This window comes from Taurulus bubalis (assembly GCF_910589615.1).
Source record: "Taurulus bubalis genome assembly, chromosome: 17".
In the NCBI taxonomy this organism is placed as follows: domain Eukaryota; kingdom Metazoa; phylum Chordata; class Actinopteri; order Perciformes; family Cottidae; genus Taurulus; species Taurulus bubalis.
In genome coordinates this window covers 9,669,964-9,689,318 of record NC_136605.1, presented here as the reverse complement: position 1 = coordinate 9,689,318, position 19,355 = coordinate 9,669,964, and the positions used below count along the sequence as shown (strand labels likewise).

The 19,355-nt window shown below is 40.5% G+C and overlaps 2 protein-coding genes across 2 annotated transcripts; both read right to left on the bottom strand.

The window, feature by feature from the left end:
- Positions 1 to 768: 768 nt before the first annotated feature.
- Positions 769 to 12,251, bottom strand: LOC306749733 (plexin domain-containing protein 1-like; the record flags this gene model as incomplete). The annotated part of the gene is made up of 13 exons (XM_079233054.1): positions 769 to 1,217; positions 1,322 to 1,479; positions 1,727 to 1,841; positions 1,924 to 1,984; positions 2,065 to 2,146; positions 2,250 to 2,351; positions 2,495 to 2,594; positions 2,691 to 2,809; positions 2,886 to 3,008; positions 3,126 to 3,195; positions 5,548 to 5,691; positions 5,934 to 6,100; positions 12,173 to 12,251. 13 exons carry the CDS (start codon positions 12,249 to 12,251, stop codon positions 1,104 to 1,106), a joined length of 1,434 nt encoding a protein of 477 aa, XP_079089180.1. The 3' UTR covers positions 769 to 1,103.
- A 2,394-nt stretch (positions 12,252 to 14,645) lies between these two features.
- Positions 14,646 to 18,590, bottom strand: arl5c (ADP-ribosylation factor-like 5C). The gene is made up of 6 exons (XM_079233056.1): positions 18,456 to 18,590; positions 17,729 to 17,789; positions 17,485 to 17,632; positions 17,133 to 17,216; positions 15,969 to 16,120; positions 14,646 to 15,857 (listed from the first exon to the last, which is right to left on the bottom strand). Exons 1-6 carry the CDS (start codon positions 18,499 to 18,501, stop codon positions 15,809 to 15,811), a joined length of 540 nt encoding a protein of 179 aa, XP_079089182.1. The 5' UTR covers positions 18,502 to 18,590; the 3' UTR covers positions 14,646 to 15,808.
- Between the last annotated feature and the right edge of the window lie 765 nt (positions 18,591 to 19,355).

The following is a 19,355-nucleotide window of genomic DNA, read 5'->3' as shown; positions in this document are numbered from 1 at the left end:
ACAGAAAAGTCTTCAATGTGGACTTAAAGGAGCTGAGGGTCTCAGCAGACCTGCAGCTTTCAGGGACCTTGTTCCAGATATGTGGAGCAGAAAAGCTGAACGCTGCTTCTCCATGTTTAGTTCTGACTCTTGGAACAGAAAGTAGACCCGTCCCAGACGACCTGAGGGGCCGGGATGGTTCATAAGGTAGCAGCAGATCACAAACTTATTTAGGCCCTAAACCATTCAGTGCTTTATAAACCAGCAGCAGGATTTTAAAGTCAATTCTTTGTTTGACAGGAAGCCAGTGCAAAGACCTCAGAACTGGAGTGATGTGATCCACTTTCCTGGTCTTAGTGAGCTGCAGCGTTCTGAATCACCTGCAGCTTTCTGATTGACTTTTTACAGAGGCCTGAGAACACACCGTTACAGTAGTCAAGTCTACTGAAGATAAATGCATGGACAAGTTTCTCCAAATCCTGTTGAGACATAAGTCCTCTAACCCTTGATATATTCTTCAGGTGATAATAGGCTGATTTTGTAATTGTCTTGATATGGCTGTTCAGGCTGAGGTCTGAATCCATAACTACACCTAGATTTCTAGCTTGGTTTGAGGTTTTTAACATCAGTGATTGAAGCTAAGCGCTGACTTTCAATCGTTCGTCCTTTGGACCAAAAACCATTGCTTCTGTTTTATGTTGATTTAATTGAAGAAAATTAAAAAAAGGTAGAACGACAAAGAATCAATTCCACCATCAAAAGTAACAGGAATTGAAATGAGACTGAAGCACAACAAGATCTTTATTTGCTTGATATAAAACAGCATAGTTTATTTATTTTATCTAAGGTTGCCAACCTTGTGGCATTCATTGCCCAATTCATTGCAGTCAAATTAGATAATGTTTAAAAATGAGGGTGGAATGAAACACATTATTACAGCAGAGATATACATTTCCAATGAAACCATTTAATGATATAACATTCAGCTTTAATCTACGCAAACTGTTGCATCTTTCTGCAATGGAAACATGGACAAATAGCTTTGGACAAAAGTATATACAGTATTTGAATGTTTGTAGAAATCCGTTCAACGCAAACATGTATCCATGTTTACATCCATCATTTCAACATGGCCCAGCTTCAACAATGCTGTTTTTTTCATGACCTTCTCCATCCACTTCTGTGTAACCCGGGTGTTGCTTCTTAAACTTCAAAGACGGCCAGTAGTTCTTGCGTCGCTAAAAAAAAAAAAAAATCAAGCACAGAAAAATCGTGTGGATATGTGTAATTAAAGCATGCATGGCTCTTGTCGGGGCAGGTGGAGGCCACATTCAGTGCTCACCTGGATGAGGTAAAGTGGTGATGCAGCAGTAGAATGGTAGTTGATGTAAAGTGCGACCAGTATCAGAGCCAAAAGTAACACCAGCGCAGCTGCTATACCGGCTATCACTCCTGTGTTAGCCAACCCCTCACTCTTGGTTGAAGAATCTGTCCTCACGTCTGTATTGAAGATGAAGCCCCAAAATTATCTCCCTTCATAAGGCTTCATTATAATCACACTTACAAGTATTAACTCACTATTGCCATTCTTAAATATATTATGTTTTGTCTCATTTGAGAAAAGACAGAAAGCAGTCATTTCCATACTTATTTCCTGGCAGAATCTGTTTTTATTGAGCGAAAAAATATGGTGAAATACTGCAGACAATACTGTATATCATTCTGAGAAAAGATTGCTCAGCCTCACCATCACAACCGTTTTGTAGAGGAGTCAATGAGGACACGTCCTCCATCTCTGGTGTGGTAGAGGAGTCAGTGGTGCTGTCACCTCTGGAGTAATCCTCACAGGTTGCATTTTTGCTCTGCCCATATACAACATAATAGATGAATGAGTCCCAAAATGGAAAATAATCAGATGTATTTATTTCTGACGTCCAGCAATACCTCTTCTGAGCATTCGTAGTCCAACCATTCTTGCCTGTGTCGATCCATGCCATCTGAACACCTAAAACTCACAAGATGTATATTTATAAGGGCTAAAACTGCCCAACATGGACATTTGGGCCACCGTAATGCCCCACTCACCTCTGGAGTACGTTGCACCAGCTACAACCGGAGGTTTGGTTGGATGAGAGGCAGAGCTCGCAGCTGTCATGCTGCAGACAGGCTGAACACAACAACATAAGATTAATTGTTTGGGTGTTGATGCAATCTAACATATTTAATACTTGACACTAATCCTATGAAGATGAGGGATAAGGATCACTTACTAGGCAGTGGAGTGAACTCAACAGCAGAGAAGCTGGTGATCTTTGTGGAGTCCGTCTCAACCCGATGGTATTCATATATCGTCCGCCGTTGGGCATCTGAATCTGCTTTATCTTGAGTAGATTTTCACACACAAGGAATTTGTTTTATTATTTGGTGCATAACAAAAACCATAGTACAGAAAGGAACAATAAAATAAAAAGTACTCTCTCTACACAAGTGAACAGGCATTAACATTACTGCTGACCTGGTGACTGAGGAGAAGGTTGCGTGACCATGAAGGCATCAGACAAACCGGCCTTTACTGGATGCTCAGCAGAACCAAACCCATCTAATGACAGAGGTATCTGATAAACAGACAGAAAGAGGACTCGCTTAGGCATTCAGCACAAAGGAAGAGAGCACATTAAGAAGGCCACTAAGAGCTCAGAGGTGTGTCTCACATCTCGATAGCTGAACGCGATGGCTCCTGTTTTGTAAAGTGCAGCCTGAAATGTAAAGGCCCCAGCTGACTCCATTCCAGAGAGTCTGACCCGCTCCCACTGGACCACAAACACCTCACCTGAAAAGAGAGACGGTCAAACAGGAGTCAGACAAGTAATCAGACAATCATGTTCAAATATGAGCTAGGATCTTACCATTATCCAGGTATTGCACAGTGGATTCTTGAGAGTAGCTGGGGTCAAAATTAGCCATTAGAGGGGCGATGTACTGCGTTGCAGTCAGCATGCGGTGAGTAATGTCCCCTGTGAAGATAAACCCTGAAAATGGCCAGATGGAAGAACATGTAAGGCTCGAGTATGACTTGTTACCTTGCAAAAACATGGAACATACGCAGGAAAGGTCACTTGAACATCTGCTATAAAATCAAAAAGCACCTCCAGTTGCTATGGTGATCTGCCTTAGGTAGTGTCCGTAAAAAGGAAAGTCAAACGACAGGGCAACCCTCTGCAAGGGAGTAGATAGAAACAGAGAAAGAATAAGATATTTAGGTTATATTGTGCTCCTCTATGGCACTAAGCATCCTCACCAGCTCTTAAAGAAGGGATGATGAGGAGAATAAATGCATAATGTTTACTAGTCTGGGAAAAACTATGTTTCATTTAATTTCTCTAAGTGAAAGGTAATATATATATTTGTTAAATGCCCTACGACTGAGCTATACCCACATGTCCACATTGTGCATAGGGTAGCTCAATGACTTGTGTACGCTAGCAGGCTATGTCTCAGCTTTTATAAGCGGCATGTCTGTGAGCGGCATGTGCATACTGATGTAACTATATTGCAATGATCTGGTTAAAACATAGACACAACTTGGCCGCATATCAGGTCATTGAGGTTAGCTGGCAGGAACTTTTCAAAACAGATATTCTGCTAAATAGCTAAGATCTACAACATTATGATTCAGTCTCAAAATAATGTTATCAGTCTCACGGATCAATAAAGCAAATGGAAAAGCTGACTCTGCTGTAACCATTGATTTAAATGATAACCCTCACTGCAACTTTAGATATACAATATTATACTAAAGACACCTGTCTTTTCATTTACCAAACTGCAAACATGTTTTTCTCTTTAGCGTCAACAATTTCTAATCTGATGTAAAAACTGTTCCTTCTCCAACTATGTAACCTGGATCGGATGTCTCTATAAAGCCAAGGTCCTGTTTCCACTTGGAGAATGCCTTGCTTAAAGTGAGCTGTATGTATTACACAGGTGCCAGGTGTCAGACAACAGAGGTCAAAACTGGGCAGCCTCTGGCAGGCCTGTAGCTCTTGGCTTCTACCAACATTTCCCATTCCCTTCGCGCCTCCAACAGTGTTACCTTATGCTTCAGACTGAGCTCCATCCTGGCTTGCTGTCACATGAAATGTGAAAGCAGAATTTATGGATTAGCTGTTTGTGTACAGTACTTGCTGCAGTGTTGGCCTTTTGCACTCAATTTCACCAAGGACGTAGAAGGGATGTACTTGGCATGTTTTCACACTGGTGTGTCTGAAGAGAGAACTCCTCGCTTAGCTTCAGTAAACTGATTAGTTTCGATAGAAATCGAAAGGCCTGATTTGTCGCCATATCCCAGGAATGACTTGAGAAAGTACATATAACCATTTTCATTTTAAACAAACACACCGCGTTGAAAATCCAAATATTGAAAAACATGCTTTGACAAGCAAGGTGAACGTGGATTAAAACCACAGATCCCTTGATTTGCAAAATGCACTCAGCTATTCCCGGTACAACCACAACCATACATGATTGTTGATGGCCTAGTACAAGAACATTTTAATGATGATTTAAACTGAGGGCCACTGCAGTCACATGCTCTACCACTGACCTATACCCACAATAACATATACTCTTAATTGTTATTTTATAGTCTGGTAAATGACTATGAATAAAACGCTAATAAAACCACTCTAACAAAGTGCATCCAATTGTACATTTATTCTGGTTGGTTCCAATTCACATGAAGGAAAATAATCAGGATTCTCTCTTTGATTAGTAAACAGTCAGAAACCTTCACTGTTATTCTAAGGACATGGTCAGATGTACGGTGTTAGTACAGATAACTAACACATACAATAAGAGGTCTTGTCTCTGTTTACTCTGGTGGGTTCTCATTCAAATTAAATATGAAGGGAGATGTTTTGGAATATCTCGTTGTCTGGTAAACAGCCATTATCGGTGTCTCAACAATATCAATACAGTTTATTTGTTATGTCACTGACTTATGTTATAATTAGGGGGCACCCAGAGTTGAACTGCAGGACCTCGTGATCTGCATGCAAATGCTCTACCACTGAGCTATACCCTCCAATGAAGACTCTCTGTCAGCCAGTATAATCACCATTGATACAAATGTTTATGAATAACAATTTAATTAGAGAGTGCACCCCTGGTGGAGAATACATCCCAGTGCATATGCAGCTTTAAACAACCTTATGGATGCAGGTGACTCATCTTTAAGAAATAAAGAATCACTATCTTTCTGTGTACTTAAAATGACTGCAGTGTTAAGCACTTAAGCACTCACCAAGGATATGGGAATCATACATGTTTCTATCAGCATGTGATCACTTTAAATATACACCGAAAACACACCAAAAATAATTTCCCAACTGGTGGCCACCCAGATTTGATGTGGTCAAATGCGCCACCACTGAGCTCCACCCTCTGTATGAACTCATTTCTTATGGTGGCCTGGTAGAGTAAAGTACTATTCCCTTCTCTCTCTTTTTTACCGAAAAACCAACAAGGGAAGTAAGGCCTTGCACGCATACTTGTGTGTGTGAGACTCACCACAGCCTGTTTGTATGAGTTTGACAGAATGCCATGGACTCTCACTTGGCCATGCCGGACATCACTCATGTCTACCCATAGTCCCTCTGTGCGCTGGTCTTCTGGGCCAAAGCTACGCCATGTGTAATACTTCCCAGAATCCTCCTACAGACAAGAAAAAAAGAGGATCAGAGGGTGTAAGGGCGTTGAGGGAGTGTGTCATGCAGGCATCAAGAGTCCACGCCGTTAAATCAAATGCTGTCATGAATGGAAACACATAAACTCTGTTTCCAAAAGAAAGCAGCGTTTACCTCCAACTAAAACAAATAGAACATGTCAAAAGCCAAAAGGATATTAAATGTCACCAAACATTACAGTCGTACAAAATACTGTGGTGCAGCTCTCACCACTACGCGTGTCATGTTGTCTGGCAGGGTGTTGATGGTTAGTCCTCCACCCAGGACCGCCCTGCTTATCCTAGCGTGGCTTAAAGATGACCGCTGCACTCTGTAAGGATGACTGTCACCTCCAGTTGACTCTCTGTGCTGCTGTGACATCACACTGGACCTATTGTCTGTCCAAAATAATGAATATTAGGTAAGTGTGTTCTGGTCATTGTGGAATGTCATGATATAAGCACTTACAACTTTCTTCTATGCCAACTGATGCATTTAACATTCTAAATCTGCAGATTAAAAGACTCATTTTGATTTAAGAGGAAGAGAAAGCACACCAAAGCTCTTTTTTTAAAACTCTGGCAGAGGTACCACACATTGTTGGGAAAGATTTCAGATGCCAGTTTTATTCAGACTCTCAACAATAGTGTTTACAGTTGTGCCTCAGCAATCAGCCACTCAGGCAAATGAGAAATTACAATTGGCCTAGGATACCGTCAGTCTTGTCAGTTAAAGTCATTGCTGAATGAAGACAGAAAGAATACATATAACATTTTGTGACGCTCAGAAGGAGCTGTCAAATACAACAAACAATGTAAACCATATAATAAGCAGACTGGGGGAGGTAGGCCTTGTTTTAAACTTCTGGGTGTTTTAATTGATGGTTTGTCTTTCTTTAAAGCCAGACATTGAAAGCCACATAGTTGTATGAGTTTATTTTAGCATCACACTTTTTTTTTCATTGAGTGTGGAAAATGTATGTCTGTTGGAGCACCGAGTATTGGATGTAGATCTAAACATCTTGGTCCTTGCATAACCTCGGTCACTGATACAGCTGTACATTTAGAGCTAAAATGACTTCACTGAGCACCAAAGAGTAGTTCATGTTTCCAGTATACAGAGCAGAGGCAATGTAGGCTTAGAAAGCGAGGTTAAAGTATATATTTGGCCTTCGCAAAACAAATCTGCTCCACTTTGTGCTACCAAAAAATGTTTTTAAAACTGTTTTGTTTGTGTTGAAGGATTTCCATACTTTCACAAGCCAGTTGATGAAAAGTTGAAATGTACTCATGAAAACCAGTCAAGACTTCTTGATGAGAGACAAGCATGGCAAGAAATATTTATTCTTTAAATACAATTTTAGTTTTTATTCAGGTGACCTTATTTTGGAGATATTTCAAATGATACAATCAATATTGAACAACATTCAGACATCTTAAACACGAGTCCAACATTTCTGGCAGATTTTTCAAATACATGTATATCTAGTTTGTCAAGCCATGATAAATCATCACCTATTATTTGTATTATTTATATTGTTGTATTATTAATCGGAATTGGCAAAGTAACTATTGACTAATGGTATCAAATAAAGTACAGAGTCTGAGTAAATACTTCACGACTGGATTTTGCCAGATATAACAATATTGGGGCTGTCTTTATTCAGCTATGGATCTTTAAACATTTATAAACCACGACTTTACGACGAAAGCATGGCAGATTATGGATTTCAGTTATATTGCATAGCATATATCTGTCTTCGTCTTTTTAGAACATTACGGCGATACGCGGCATTTTTAGGTCCTTTACGGTACACGGCGGTGACGTCACATCGCAGCTTCTTATATAAACCTCGAGGCGGCGCTTCTTCCGCCCACGGAGTGTCTCATCTAACCCTAAGTCAGGCCGCCCTCCTGTACTTAACGTTTGCTGTTTTTCTTTCTGGCTTTTCAGTGAACTACAGGAGGGAAGTGGCGTTGGGAACGTTTACGAGCAACAAAAAAAGCCAAGATATTCACTCCGTCGTGTTCAGTGTCCCAACAGAAACACCGCGAATTCCCTGCCGTGGTCAGCTCGGCTGCCGCGAAGAGTTCGTCTCTGCTGCTCCGGTGTTTTCATGTCGGGACTCCGTAACTGAACAGAGTAAAACTGAGCAAGGGCGACTCTACCAGATCTGCTAGTGGTCCGGCTAGGAAGCCCGAGCTCAAACACCTGTAAATCTCGATTTAACAGTCTATTTTAACCGTTACTTGTCTGTGAAATTGTTTGCGTTCTATATCATGCTAACTGCTTGCTAACAGGAGTTAGCTAGCTTGGAGGACTCACGCCCCCTCGTGAGCCTTCCAAGCAAGTGGCAAACAATATTTTGCGACCAGAGTGGAAATGTAGGCACTGTAGTTGTGGAATTGGCATTTTAACGTTGATTAACTTAAAAACCTGCAATATACTTCTGCTCCCCTACAAAGAGAAAAATAAACCGTGAATGACTAACTTAGGGGAAATGACACTTAACAAAAACATGCTTTTTCATGCTCTGTAGTACCGTGTTGCTTTAAGCATGCTCTCATCTGACGCACCAGATTCAAATATATCGTAATGACATCCTGACTCGCATGCAGCGCATTAACGATGTGCGTCTTGAAACACACCAGGTAGTATTGAAACAATTAGCTTGTGGCTGAAATACAAACTGTCAGCAGTTGTTTTGTTTGGTTTGATGCAAAAATAATTACAAACTATGCCGTGAGGATTTAGTAATTTTAAGTGTGTAAGTGCACATTCAATAAAGTGTTTGCCATAAAGCTGGATCTGTACTATTTTTGCAAACCTCAAGACTTTGACATAGCTCGCTGAGGGTTGAGGGCGTTGCTCACATGGGTGTGAAAAACATGGACACCGATAAAGATGAATTCCAACCAAGTCCATGTTATATTTTATGGAGTCTGGGCCGCTGTGTTGTTCTCATGAAAAGACAGCAGCTCTATTTTTCAGGCTTTGGACCAGACGAACCGTCCATCTGAATTTGGCAGTGGCTTTAAATCCTGGCATTCTCTAGAAAATGAACAGATCTTAATCGTTCCTCTTTTTTAAAACAAAAAGCAACGGGTCTCTGCTCTACTAAGGGAGTTTGTCCGAATAAAAAAACTGCATAATCGCTAACAAAACACATTTAGGAATTTGCAATCTGACCTTTAACAACTCCTTATGGGTGCCAGCACCCAGTGCAGCTCCTCTCAAAGCCAGTGAAATGTTAGCTAACGTTGGTTTGATGCTGGCATTTCTGTCCTGACTGGGAGAGGAACGCATGCCTGCTGGCCCCTCAGCTGTATGTCCTGTTCCAAACCCCCAGAGTTCAGTCTGTGTGGGAGGTTGGCTGGTGATGCCTGCGATAAACACCACTCTGCATCCACACAATTATCACACTGATGTCTTCCAAAGCCATCAAAACTACAATGCCCTTATTTACACGTTGCTTATGTGACAACCCAAATGTCATGACCTCATAGGGAACTTATTGTTTTTGTTCACGAGTGTTTTCTCTCCTCTCGTTCATTCAATTAAGTTGGGCGTCAATGCGTCTGTGACTCGTATATTAAACCTAGATGTGTGATTGTTGAGCGCTGGATCCGCCCTGTTATGGCATCTATGAGGTAAGAGGAGAAATGGTGTGCGAACAGTTGTAGAGGTCTGCAGTACAGCAGATATACACTCTGGGCTTATGAAAGCTGGGAGGGGTGCAGACATCGAATATGAAGCTGTGACTTCTAATATCTTCTCAGGCCACCAGCGTCACAGCCAGTGTGATTGACATCACTGGCAGATAACCAAAACTGCCAGGGACTTATTGTTTCTGCAGTGCAGGAGACCAAAACTCTCTCCACTATTTCCAATACTCTGAGCTCTGCTCATTCAGTGATAATATATATTGTCGCAATTCATGTCAAATTGTATTAAGTATAATAAAATAATGATATTAGTTTGGAAAAGCACCTTTTTAAACTTATATTTGACTATTTATAAAGGAGTTAAAACTATACCCTTCAGATGTTCTTGGTCATATTCAAAATGATTCATCAATGTTCACGTTAGAAATACTTGTGAACATGAACGGGTGTGTTTTTTTGGGGCGAATGGGACATTTTTATTCTTTTGGATTTCTCTGAAAATCACATCGATACAATTAACTTGGCCTTACGATTGCATGGCAAATTATATTTAAAAAGAAGTATATGTTTGTTCTCCACATTCATCTATTCCCTAAAAAAACAGGCAACCCATGCCTCACTCATTTCAGTGTAGAGACAGTGTCGTTGAGACACCCATCATTGGTTAAAGCGGCCTCTGGTCAAGAACACAGATGAAGTTTGCACATGAGGTTTCTGTTTGTTTCAGGATGTAAGAGCTCAATAAACTGAAGCAAACAAGGATCTGCTTTTTGTCCAATGTTGGCAATGAAATAGCAGATGTTCTGAACAGAACACGGACCTCTGCCCGCTCTTTTAGAAAGTACCAAACCACGACGTCTGGCTGACTTTCCCTGTGAGCGGTCACCTCAGAGCGGTCTGAGAGAACACACCCTTCCTGAACAGTGAGCTGGCACAGACTCCTCAACATCACCCACAATAAACATGCATTCATTTCAAGGCCTTGTGGTTGAACTGCAAAAATGCAAAGCTTCAGTTAAATTCCAGTTCATCCACATCATCAAGCCACTTTGGTCTTGGAGATTCAAAGAGTGGTTTATATTTGCGGAAAGAAATGTGCACATTGAACTGAACTTCGCCACTTCCATTATTAAATAGGTGTGAAGCTGATAATGTGGTGCATCTCTGAGAATGTAGCCGGTACATGAGCTGTTGACATATTCCAGTGATATTATTGCTTTGAGAGGAGTCTCTCCTCGCTAATGTAATTGATGACATCCCTAAGAGGGTGAACAAAGTCATATTTCACAATAAAATTACAAAGACATTCCAGTTTTGTGAAGAGAACACGAGTGCACCGATTGCCTCACTTTTCTTCTGTCATCGTGAAACCCAATCTCTGCAGGAAAAAAGCCCAAAACCTTATCTTTGGCATTTCATTTTCTGATAGGACAAATAAGAGAAAAGGACACAGATTTCTGGTCAAAATCATTTCCCATGCAAACGCTGGGCCAATGCACCACATGATTCAAAGAGAAAGTTGCTCATCTGTTGACAGCTCAACTGATATTGTTTTTGCCACAAACACAAGCATGTTTTGTTCATCACAAGTGAAATAACACATGCTTTTTATAAAATAAGAGTAAATCTGGGATCCGCAGACAACAACGTCCTATCCATGATCCAATCCCACAAAACAATCTTTGTCACTTAACTTCTCTTGATTTTCCAGTTTAGCTACAACATGTCTTTTTCAGCTTCGGGCTGTTCGCTGAGCAAACTTCTCAGCAAGACGAGAAACAGGAGGCCAAACACTGAGGTCACTGATGCGTTCACAGTTCATTTTCAGCTCGGGGCTCATGTGTTTTTACAGTCTGGTCGGCATGGTGTAGATGGCTCCCTCGGGACCAAGGTCATTTTTTAAAACTGAGCAGTGTATCATGATGAGTGACAAGGCAGATATGAGCAAATTAGGCAAAAGGAAAGGAGGATGTGTCAGGTCAATACTGACAGCTGACCCCTTATTTGGCAAGCACATATATGACCACCTCCTGCATGTAGTGCTGTTTCACCTGAAACACTTTTCCCTCTGTAGAAGATCACGAGGAGTAGCGGATGATTTGAGGATTTAGTGAGCAGGAGAGGAGTCCCAACGAAACACACCCTCCAATGTGTATCAAACAAATGTGGTTCCTGATAAATGTACATTCTCCAACAGCTCAAAAGGCTCCAGCAGAAGACGAGAAGAAAAACAAAGTCTGTGTCTAATTTTAAACCTGACACAGGCTGTTTGTGGCTTGTTGTTTAGACTCAGTCGCATGCTTGTGGAGTAGGGTATTTTTATTGAACAGTTTTTTCGTAAACTAGGTCATTCACTATTGTGCGTAAAATAAAAAGGGCACGGCACACCCATTTGCTGCTTCGTAAAGACTCCGACTGAAGTTTTGCGGTTTACAGTGAGTGGAAATAGCAACAGCACAGACATCATTATCATGAAAATAAATCAATTAGAATATGAACAAACTGACAACTAATAAAGAAAACCATTTGCATACAGAGTTTAACTGCACAGACGTCCAGACTTTAGTTGCTAGTTGAGTTAGTTGATGAAGCTGCAAGATGTCTTGTTTTAAATTAAAATGTCCTGTCTTAATGTTTTTATACATGTTTTTGCCTGTTACTGCTGTACTGACTGATGAGTCGCCAACTTAATTTCGTTGTATGTTTTTACAATGAGAATAAATATCCTTACCTTACCTTACTTCAGGTGGAAAGGTGGACATGTTAAAGCAATGTTGATGGAGGGAAGAAATACACACAGCTCACCTGCTTGATGTTGCACCCAAACTCTTGCCAGCTCGGTTTGGGAGACACAGAGGAAAAGCATCACCAAACCGAAACACATCATGGCCAGAAGAAGACAACACAATAAATAAAGGTTTTTGTCGCAGCTGCCCTCTTCTTCTCCCTCCTCTTCCTCTCTTTGCAAAAACAAGTCTCTGAATTCCTCTTCCCCCCTCCAAATCTCTCTCTCTCTCTCTCTCTCTCTCTTTCTCTCTCTCTCTCTCTCTCTCTCTTTCGCCACACACCACCCCTGTTTTGAACAATTCTCTCCTCCTTGATGCTGTTCATCCGTTGTCATGGTGACTACAAAGACACAAAGATTAGCTGATTCGGCTTTGGAGCAGAAAGGGGAAAAGTTATCATGTGCACACGTTAAACGCCTGGATATTGAGTTATAATCTTTTTTTTATTTTATAACATTATACATTGTATTCCTCTGTTTGGGATACAAACATCCAACCACCCACTGGTTTGACTGTCAGCGGTGTGAATGGCGCCTCCCTCTGTCCAAACCAGCTGCCAAAGTGAGAAATCTGACATCTGAGATTAGACATGCATCATGATGCTAACAATAACAGGGCTAAAATCAGTGCTAGTTATGATGGTATTCATTTCATGTCAAGTTTGTTTATTACTTTTATGGCAAAACATTGTGTCTCTGCTCTAACAACAACATAGAACGGAAAAGTCTCTCTACCACAGTTTAATTTCCTGCAGTTATTGTTTTTTATTGCATGTAAAACTTGACAAAAGGCGAGCCTTACAAGCACTGTGGCTGACTCCACCACCGTTCTTTGCCACAGCTTTCATCATTTCTATCTGCTCTCAGAGAAAACACAGAATCCTTGGCAAATAAAATAGCAGCTGAGCGTTTATTGGATTTGCAGCTGCAAAGGCAATCAGCACCCTATCGCATAATACAGACCATAAACACATCGGACAGTGTGCCCAGCAGCAGGTGTGAATTTAGTGGAGAGGTCATGCTGGCAAACACATAAATACACAGAGGTTGGAATAACTATTATTTTCACATCTTTTATATTTCTCTATTCTATGAAAATTAAGATGTTATACTTACTGAGCACAATGCTATAACTTCGCTAGTTCTTTTATGAATCGTACTGATGAGTAATACCTTATTGTAGAGAGACCTATCACGATTAGACTATGATTACTTCAGCAATCTGCAATTAAATTTTTTTTAAAAAGTGTCCTTTTACTTCAATTTAATAAAACATCTCTTGGGACTGAAATGTCTCTGAGAATAGGTCTTAGATCTTTTTAACAGGAATTTATTAATTAATAAAATAGAAATACTCAGGTTAACTAGAGCAAAGTCACCTCAAATATGTACCAAAGTGAACTTACTTTGGTACACACTTGTCTGGCTAGTAGACTACCTTATATGCTTAGTTACATTCCAACACTGCATTATTACGGTGAAACTATGCTTCTCCTAACCTTAACCTAAATACGAAACCTTGTTTAACCCACGCCATAATGTTTCTTTGAAACCTAACACAAGTCTTTTATGTACCTCACTCTAAGCAAAGCATCATAAAACGGATTTTACAATTGTCAACAATCAATTAATAACGATTATGGCAGGCGCAAACAAATTACGTCATCATTCCGATCATGGCGACAGATTTGAGAACGCTTTGTGTTTCGTGTATTTTTTTGTGTTAACTTACAACCACAAACGACGCATTTTCCTTTCATTTAGATTAGAAGATGTTTTGCTTTAACTTGAGGTAAGGTAACAGCTCGATCTATGGGTACATGCAACCAAGAATGTGTAGGCGTATTTCTCCACCTAGTGGACAAAACAAAATAAAGCCGTGCCGATAAAAATACAAGTTAAATGCCACAACTGTCAAAAATATCTAATCGTGTTCGTTCAAAAAGTAAAGTAAATGTTAAATGCGCTGTATAGTATTAGTTATTGTTGACCAATATTGTATATCTGAACAGTTCATAGCGTAGGGGGTATAGCTCAGTGGTAGAGCATTTGACTGCAGATCAAGAGGTCCCCGGTTCAAATCCGGATGCCCCCTCTTTTCCACCCTTCCCTCATTGAAAGCTACCTTCCAGAGCAGGAAGAAGGCTATTTCAGAGACATATGAAATCAAGTTGATTGCGGCTGTAACATAACCTTTTAAGTGGATTTAGGCCTTATCATAACAGGCAGATACATTAATATGCAACAGCATATGCTTCAGAATCTAGCCTAACATCCTCCAGTATATAACAAAACAACAGCATAATATACATTTATTTTGAGGTAATGCCAAAACTGCTGTGTATAAGAGTGTTGGCACAATATCCATATATTTGTGCCATTGCTTTTACTGCATGTTCTAACGGTATAATCCCTTCAATAGCACCCTCACTGGTTGAAACAAAGAATATCACTGCTTGAAAACATTGACACACCGACTGCATATTTGTAATAATATTAATATTTATTTATTTTTATATTAAACGATGCAATATATACTGTCAAAATATGAATCAGTACTTAGCAGCTAGCTCATTTTCCCAATCAGGAAATTCCTGTAATATACAGTAAATAGTTCTATACAAATACCTTTTGTTTTCTTAAAATAAATTATTAAACATGTTTATGTCTGACAAAAGAGTCTTGTTGTTCAATGGCATACAATATTATTATAACAGGTGCAGACTTGTATCCCAACATTGCAGAGTTTCTGAGGCCAGAGGAGCTACAGTATATGTGTTTTTCAGTTTCAGTTATTGTGTAAAATACTTCCATGATAGAGGCATACGCTTTTAAAGCAACTGGACTCAGTTTTCCACTGGAAAGCTGTTTTAGAAATAGTGAGGTATTAAATTCGGTTGCAGCAGAAGTAGTTACCGTAAATTAAGACAAAATAGTCATCGGTGACAAGAATCACCAATCAAAGGACAAAATTAGATCTTGATTGTCATGCTCAAAACTTAATATGTAGGCACAGGAGCAATGAACAGGCCCCATATTGGCATAATAAAACAAGATTTTACCCAGGAAATATAATATGTTTTAGTGTTATCAATTATCAACCTGTGTCTCAAATGTAGGTCGTAACATCTTTGGTACAACTTATTCAGTTCCAGTAATTCTACTGAATGAATGATACCTTATTTACTACTTTGTAGTCCAATAAAGTAAGACGTTGCCCCGCGATTGACCCCAGTGAAAGGAAAGCATCCCATTGAGAGTAGAGAGGGAGACTATTGGTCTGGTAGTATGTCTCACAAACATGGTGCACCTGTCGACAGGTGTCACTTAAGGACAAGCACACTAAACACTCCGCTGAACATCGTCATACTGAGAAAAACATCTCCAGTTAACCAGATCAATACAATATAACTGAGTGGCTCTTGAACAGTGCAAAGGTCAATGTCAACCAGCTCTGAGATCCCCCATGTTGCTCTGTTGCTCGTCCACCCTGAGGCCTCACACAGCTGGGTAGGACATACTGTACGTAGCGAGGCGGGCTCTATCACATGACGCCATATTCACAGCACCTTTGCCCCCATAACACTGACACGGTGGCAGGCCTCTGCAGTGACCCTCGTGGTTGGCTCAGTTTGAGGAAGTTTGATCCGCTGCGTCTAGTTGGCAACAACCCGAGACTTCATCCAGTCCAGACTGGCAGGTAGACTGGGAGAGAGAGAGCGAACAGAGAAAACAGACGCGTTTGTGAGTCATTACAGCGGGAATTGACGTTGTTCTAGTTGACTTGTACACAATGGGGCTGCAGCAAAGACTCACCCCTCTCCTGTCAGGGCGCAGCAGGCCTGAACATGCCACGAGTGCGAGGAGATGGAGTCGAGCGTGAGGCACTGCGAGATCTCTGCCGCCGTCATCGAGCCCTTCACGTCCTGTTTGTTGGCCAAAATAAGGACGGCTGCGTTCTGTAGTTCCTAAAACGAGAGAAGGCGGGTCACTAATGTGGCTTTCTGTATCGATTCAGAGCTGACATGTTTCCATTGGAAACCACCAAAATGTCCCCATGTCAATTTTAGAGAACCAAGAACAACAACCTCAGCGGAATATTTTTTCGGCACATGTTAACCCGCTGACTCACGCAGTCTGAGTTGAAACTTCCTCATCATGTTGTGTCATGGGTTTGTTCCTTGTACTGTCTAATTAGTCACTCTGAAAGCAGGAGTGTTTCTCTGACATCACACGACCAGACAGCTTGGGAGGTTTCACTGAATAACAAAAGGGTTGTGCGTCAATTCCTGAAAGCCAAACCTGCTGCAACCACATGCTTAGCATTCAAGTACTTCATGTGTACAACTTTGAGGTATTTGTACTTAACTTGAATATTTAAAATGTCTACTCTGCGAATTTAGGGGGAAATTTACTTTTAAAGACACTTTAAGGCATTTATTCAATAACCTAAATTACTTTGTGGATTGAGATTAATAATACAAAATATAATCAACAAATATATTACGATGTATTATAATAGGTTAAGATAAGATACAACTTTTTTGATTCCCGGGGAGAAAATCACAAGCTGCCCAGCGGTGAATAAAGTAAAGTAATTCAAATTAGCTCCAACCTCACCAGCTGAAACCATAAAGTAATTAACACATTAATGCGTCAATAATTATAATCCAGTAATATACATTATTCTGAAATGTGCCATCGTGCACAAAGACTTCTTTTATTTTTGGTACTTTTAAGAACAATTTGATTTGAATACTTTTGTATTTTTACTTTCTGAAGGCAGGACTTTTACTTTTAAGAGAGTATTTTCTCCGCCACTATAGTGCTCCTTTCACTTAAATACAATATCTGGTTCCTTCTTCAATGTAAACAATGTGATCTGTGCAGTAATCTGGTCTGGTGTGGTAAAACATGGGGGATCATCAGGGTTATGACTCTTGAATTAACACACATCTGCCAACACAGCTGGATTTGTACCTCGTGTGCGAGCATTCGGTGCAGTTCATCCTTGGTGATAGTGAGACGTTCGCGGTCGGTGCTGTCCACGACCAGGATGACGATCTGAAAGAGCCACGACACAAAATGGAATCAGTAAATAGCAACACAATCAACAGACGTCTCACATTTTCAGAGTCCTTGTTATCAGTTGTAAGGATAGCACAAGAAATCTGCTACGGACTTTTGTATATATTAGAAGCCAATGGATGCTTTCTGTTTCTCACATGAGATAAAAGCATCAGCAAAACGTAATGTTTCTGACTTTGACGATTCATTTCTAACCAATGAAGAGTGTTTCAGTACCCTAAGTCTCGTCTATGTCTATCCGTACCTCTGTGTTGCCGTAGTATGAGTACCAGCTGGCTCGAAGGCTCTCCTGTCCTCCGATATCCCAAACCAAGAAGTGTGTTTTACGAACGGTGATCTCCTCAACGTTGCTGCCGATGGTTGGGGATGTGTGCACGGCTTCCTTTGTCAGACTGTGTGTGTGTGGGGGGGGGGGGAAACGCATTATAAACACGGATGTGAAGCAGATGTTATATGTTTTTGCTTCAGAAAGTAGCCAAATCACTTACAACTGATAGAGGATGGTGGTCTTCCCAGCATTGTCCAAACCCACAATGATGACTTTGTGCTCTGTAGGAAAGTAAAAAAACAAACAGTTATCCATAACAGTGCAAACTAGGTTTGTTATTGTCATCTGAACCCACTTCAATCTTTAGTTGCATAATTTGTTCTAGCTTCACGAGAAAACATGTTCACACTGATAAGATAAAGGGCAGTACAGGAGTCAGTGGGACGGTTTGTTATTATATCACTGCGTACCAGGTAAGGTTCACACACTGTTGAGAATGTTACTTTTACTGGAAGTCAGTCACAAAAAAAGGAAATGTAAAGTTATAAAAGGGAATAACCACTATTTGTGATCGGCTACATGCAAGCAATTATTATTTTCATTTCATGTAGCCTATTTACAACATATGACTTAAGGAAATGTTTATTCTTACACTGATTTAACGACTCTACTTTGTTAAACATGTATACACAACACAGCAGACACAGTGTCTCTGTATTTAACCCATCCCAATATTAGAAGCAGTTGGAATCCATCTAGCAGTTTGGGGGTCCGGTGCCTTGCTCAAGGGCACCGAGAGCCGAACAGGCACCTCTCCATACTCGGTCCGTGCGGGGACTTGAACCGAAGACCGTCCGGTTTCAATGTAGGCTCAACATGCTTGACTGGCATCTAACAAACAACATATATGATGAAACTGACACCAGTGTGGGTGAACTTAATCTTACCTCTGTCCCCGAACACCGCCATCATCTTGGTCAGAACAAACCCCATGTCCAACAAGTGTGTGTGTGTGTGTGTGTGTCAGAAGTAACGAATAGAGTCCAGAAAACGCTCGCGGTGGAGACAGACTTCAGTGTCTGTGAACTGCTGAATGGCACGCAAACTCAAATTCCTTAATCTGATAGCGCTCTCTACTTGTACATAACGTTAGTGGGTGGCGCCTCTGAGAAACAAAAGTGTTTGGTATTTTTCATCGGAATGAGTCACGGACAAAGGGCACAGTTGTGGTGCGTTCAGGTGTTGTGGGAAATGTCTCAATACGTACTCGAGGGATCCTAAACACGGCATTGTTAGGGAAGGCACAGCGAGCAAAAAGCCACACGGTCCAGCAAATAAGTTATACCTTCCTGAAAGTTATATTTTGAAATATGTATGTAATAGTACTAATGTTATATTTCCATATGGGATTAAATGTGGAGGTTGTATAATGAAGAGCAACCCAAAGGCTATAAATCAGTTATTTATGAAGATATAAGCCTTATTGCCTATAACATTTTTATAGAACCTACTATGCATAACCTGCCATCTCTTTTCAATGTATTGATATTTTAATACACTCACGAATTAGACAACAACGATTAAGATTCATATTTATTTATTGTGCCGCTTAAGGTTTATTTCAAAATGTTCTTATGAAAAAGAAAGTCTCTTAATTGTTGTATCTAATATAATTAATCTGTTATATTTTTCATTCTGTCCACATGACATCTATTGCACTTCTGTCCATCCTGGAAAGGGGATCTTCCTCTGTTGCTCTAAGGTTTTCTTGGGAGAGTTTTTCCTGTTCCTATGTGAGGTCAGAGGATGTCATGTGTACAGATTGTAAAGCCCTCAGAGGCAAATAT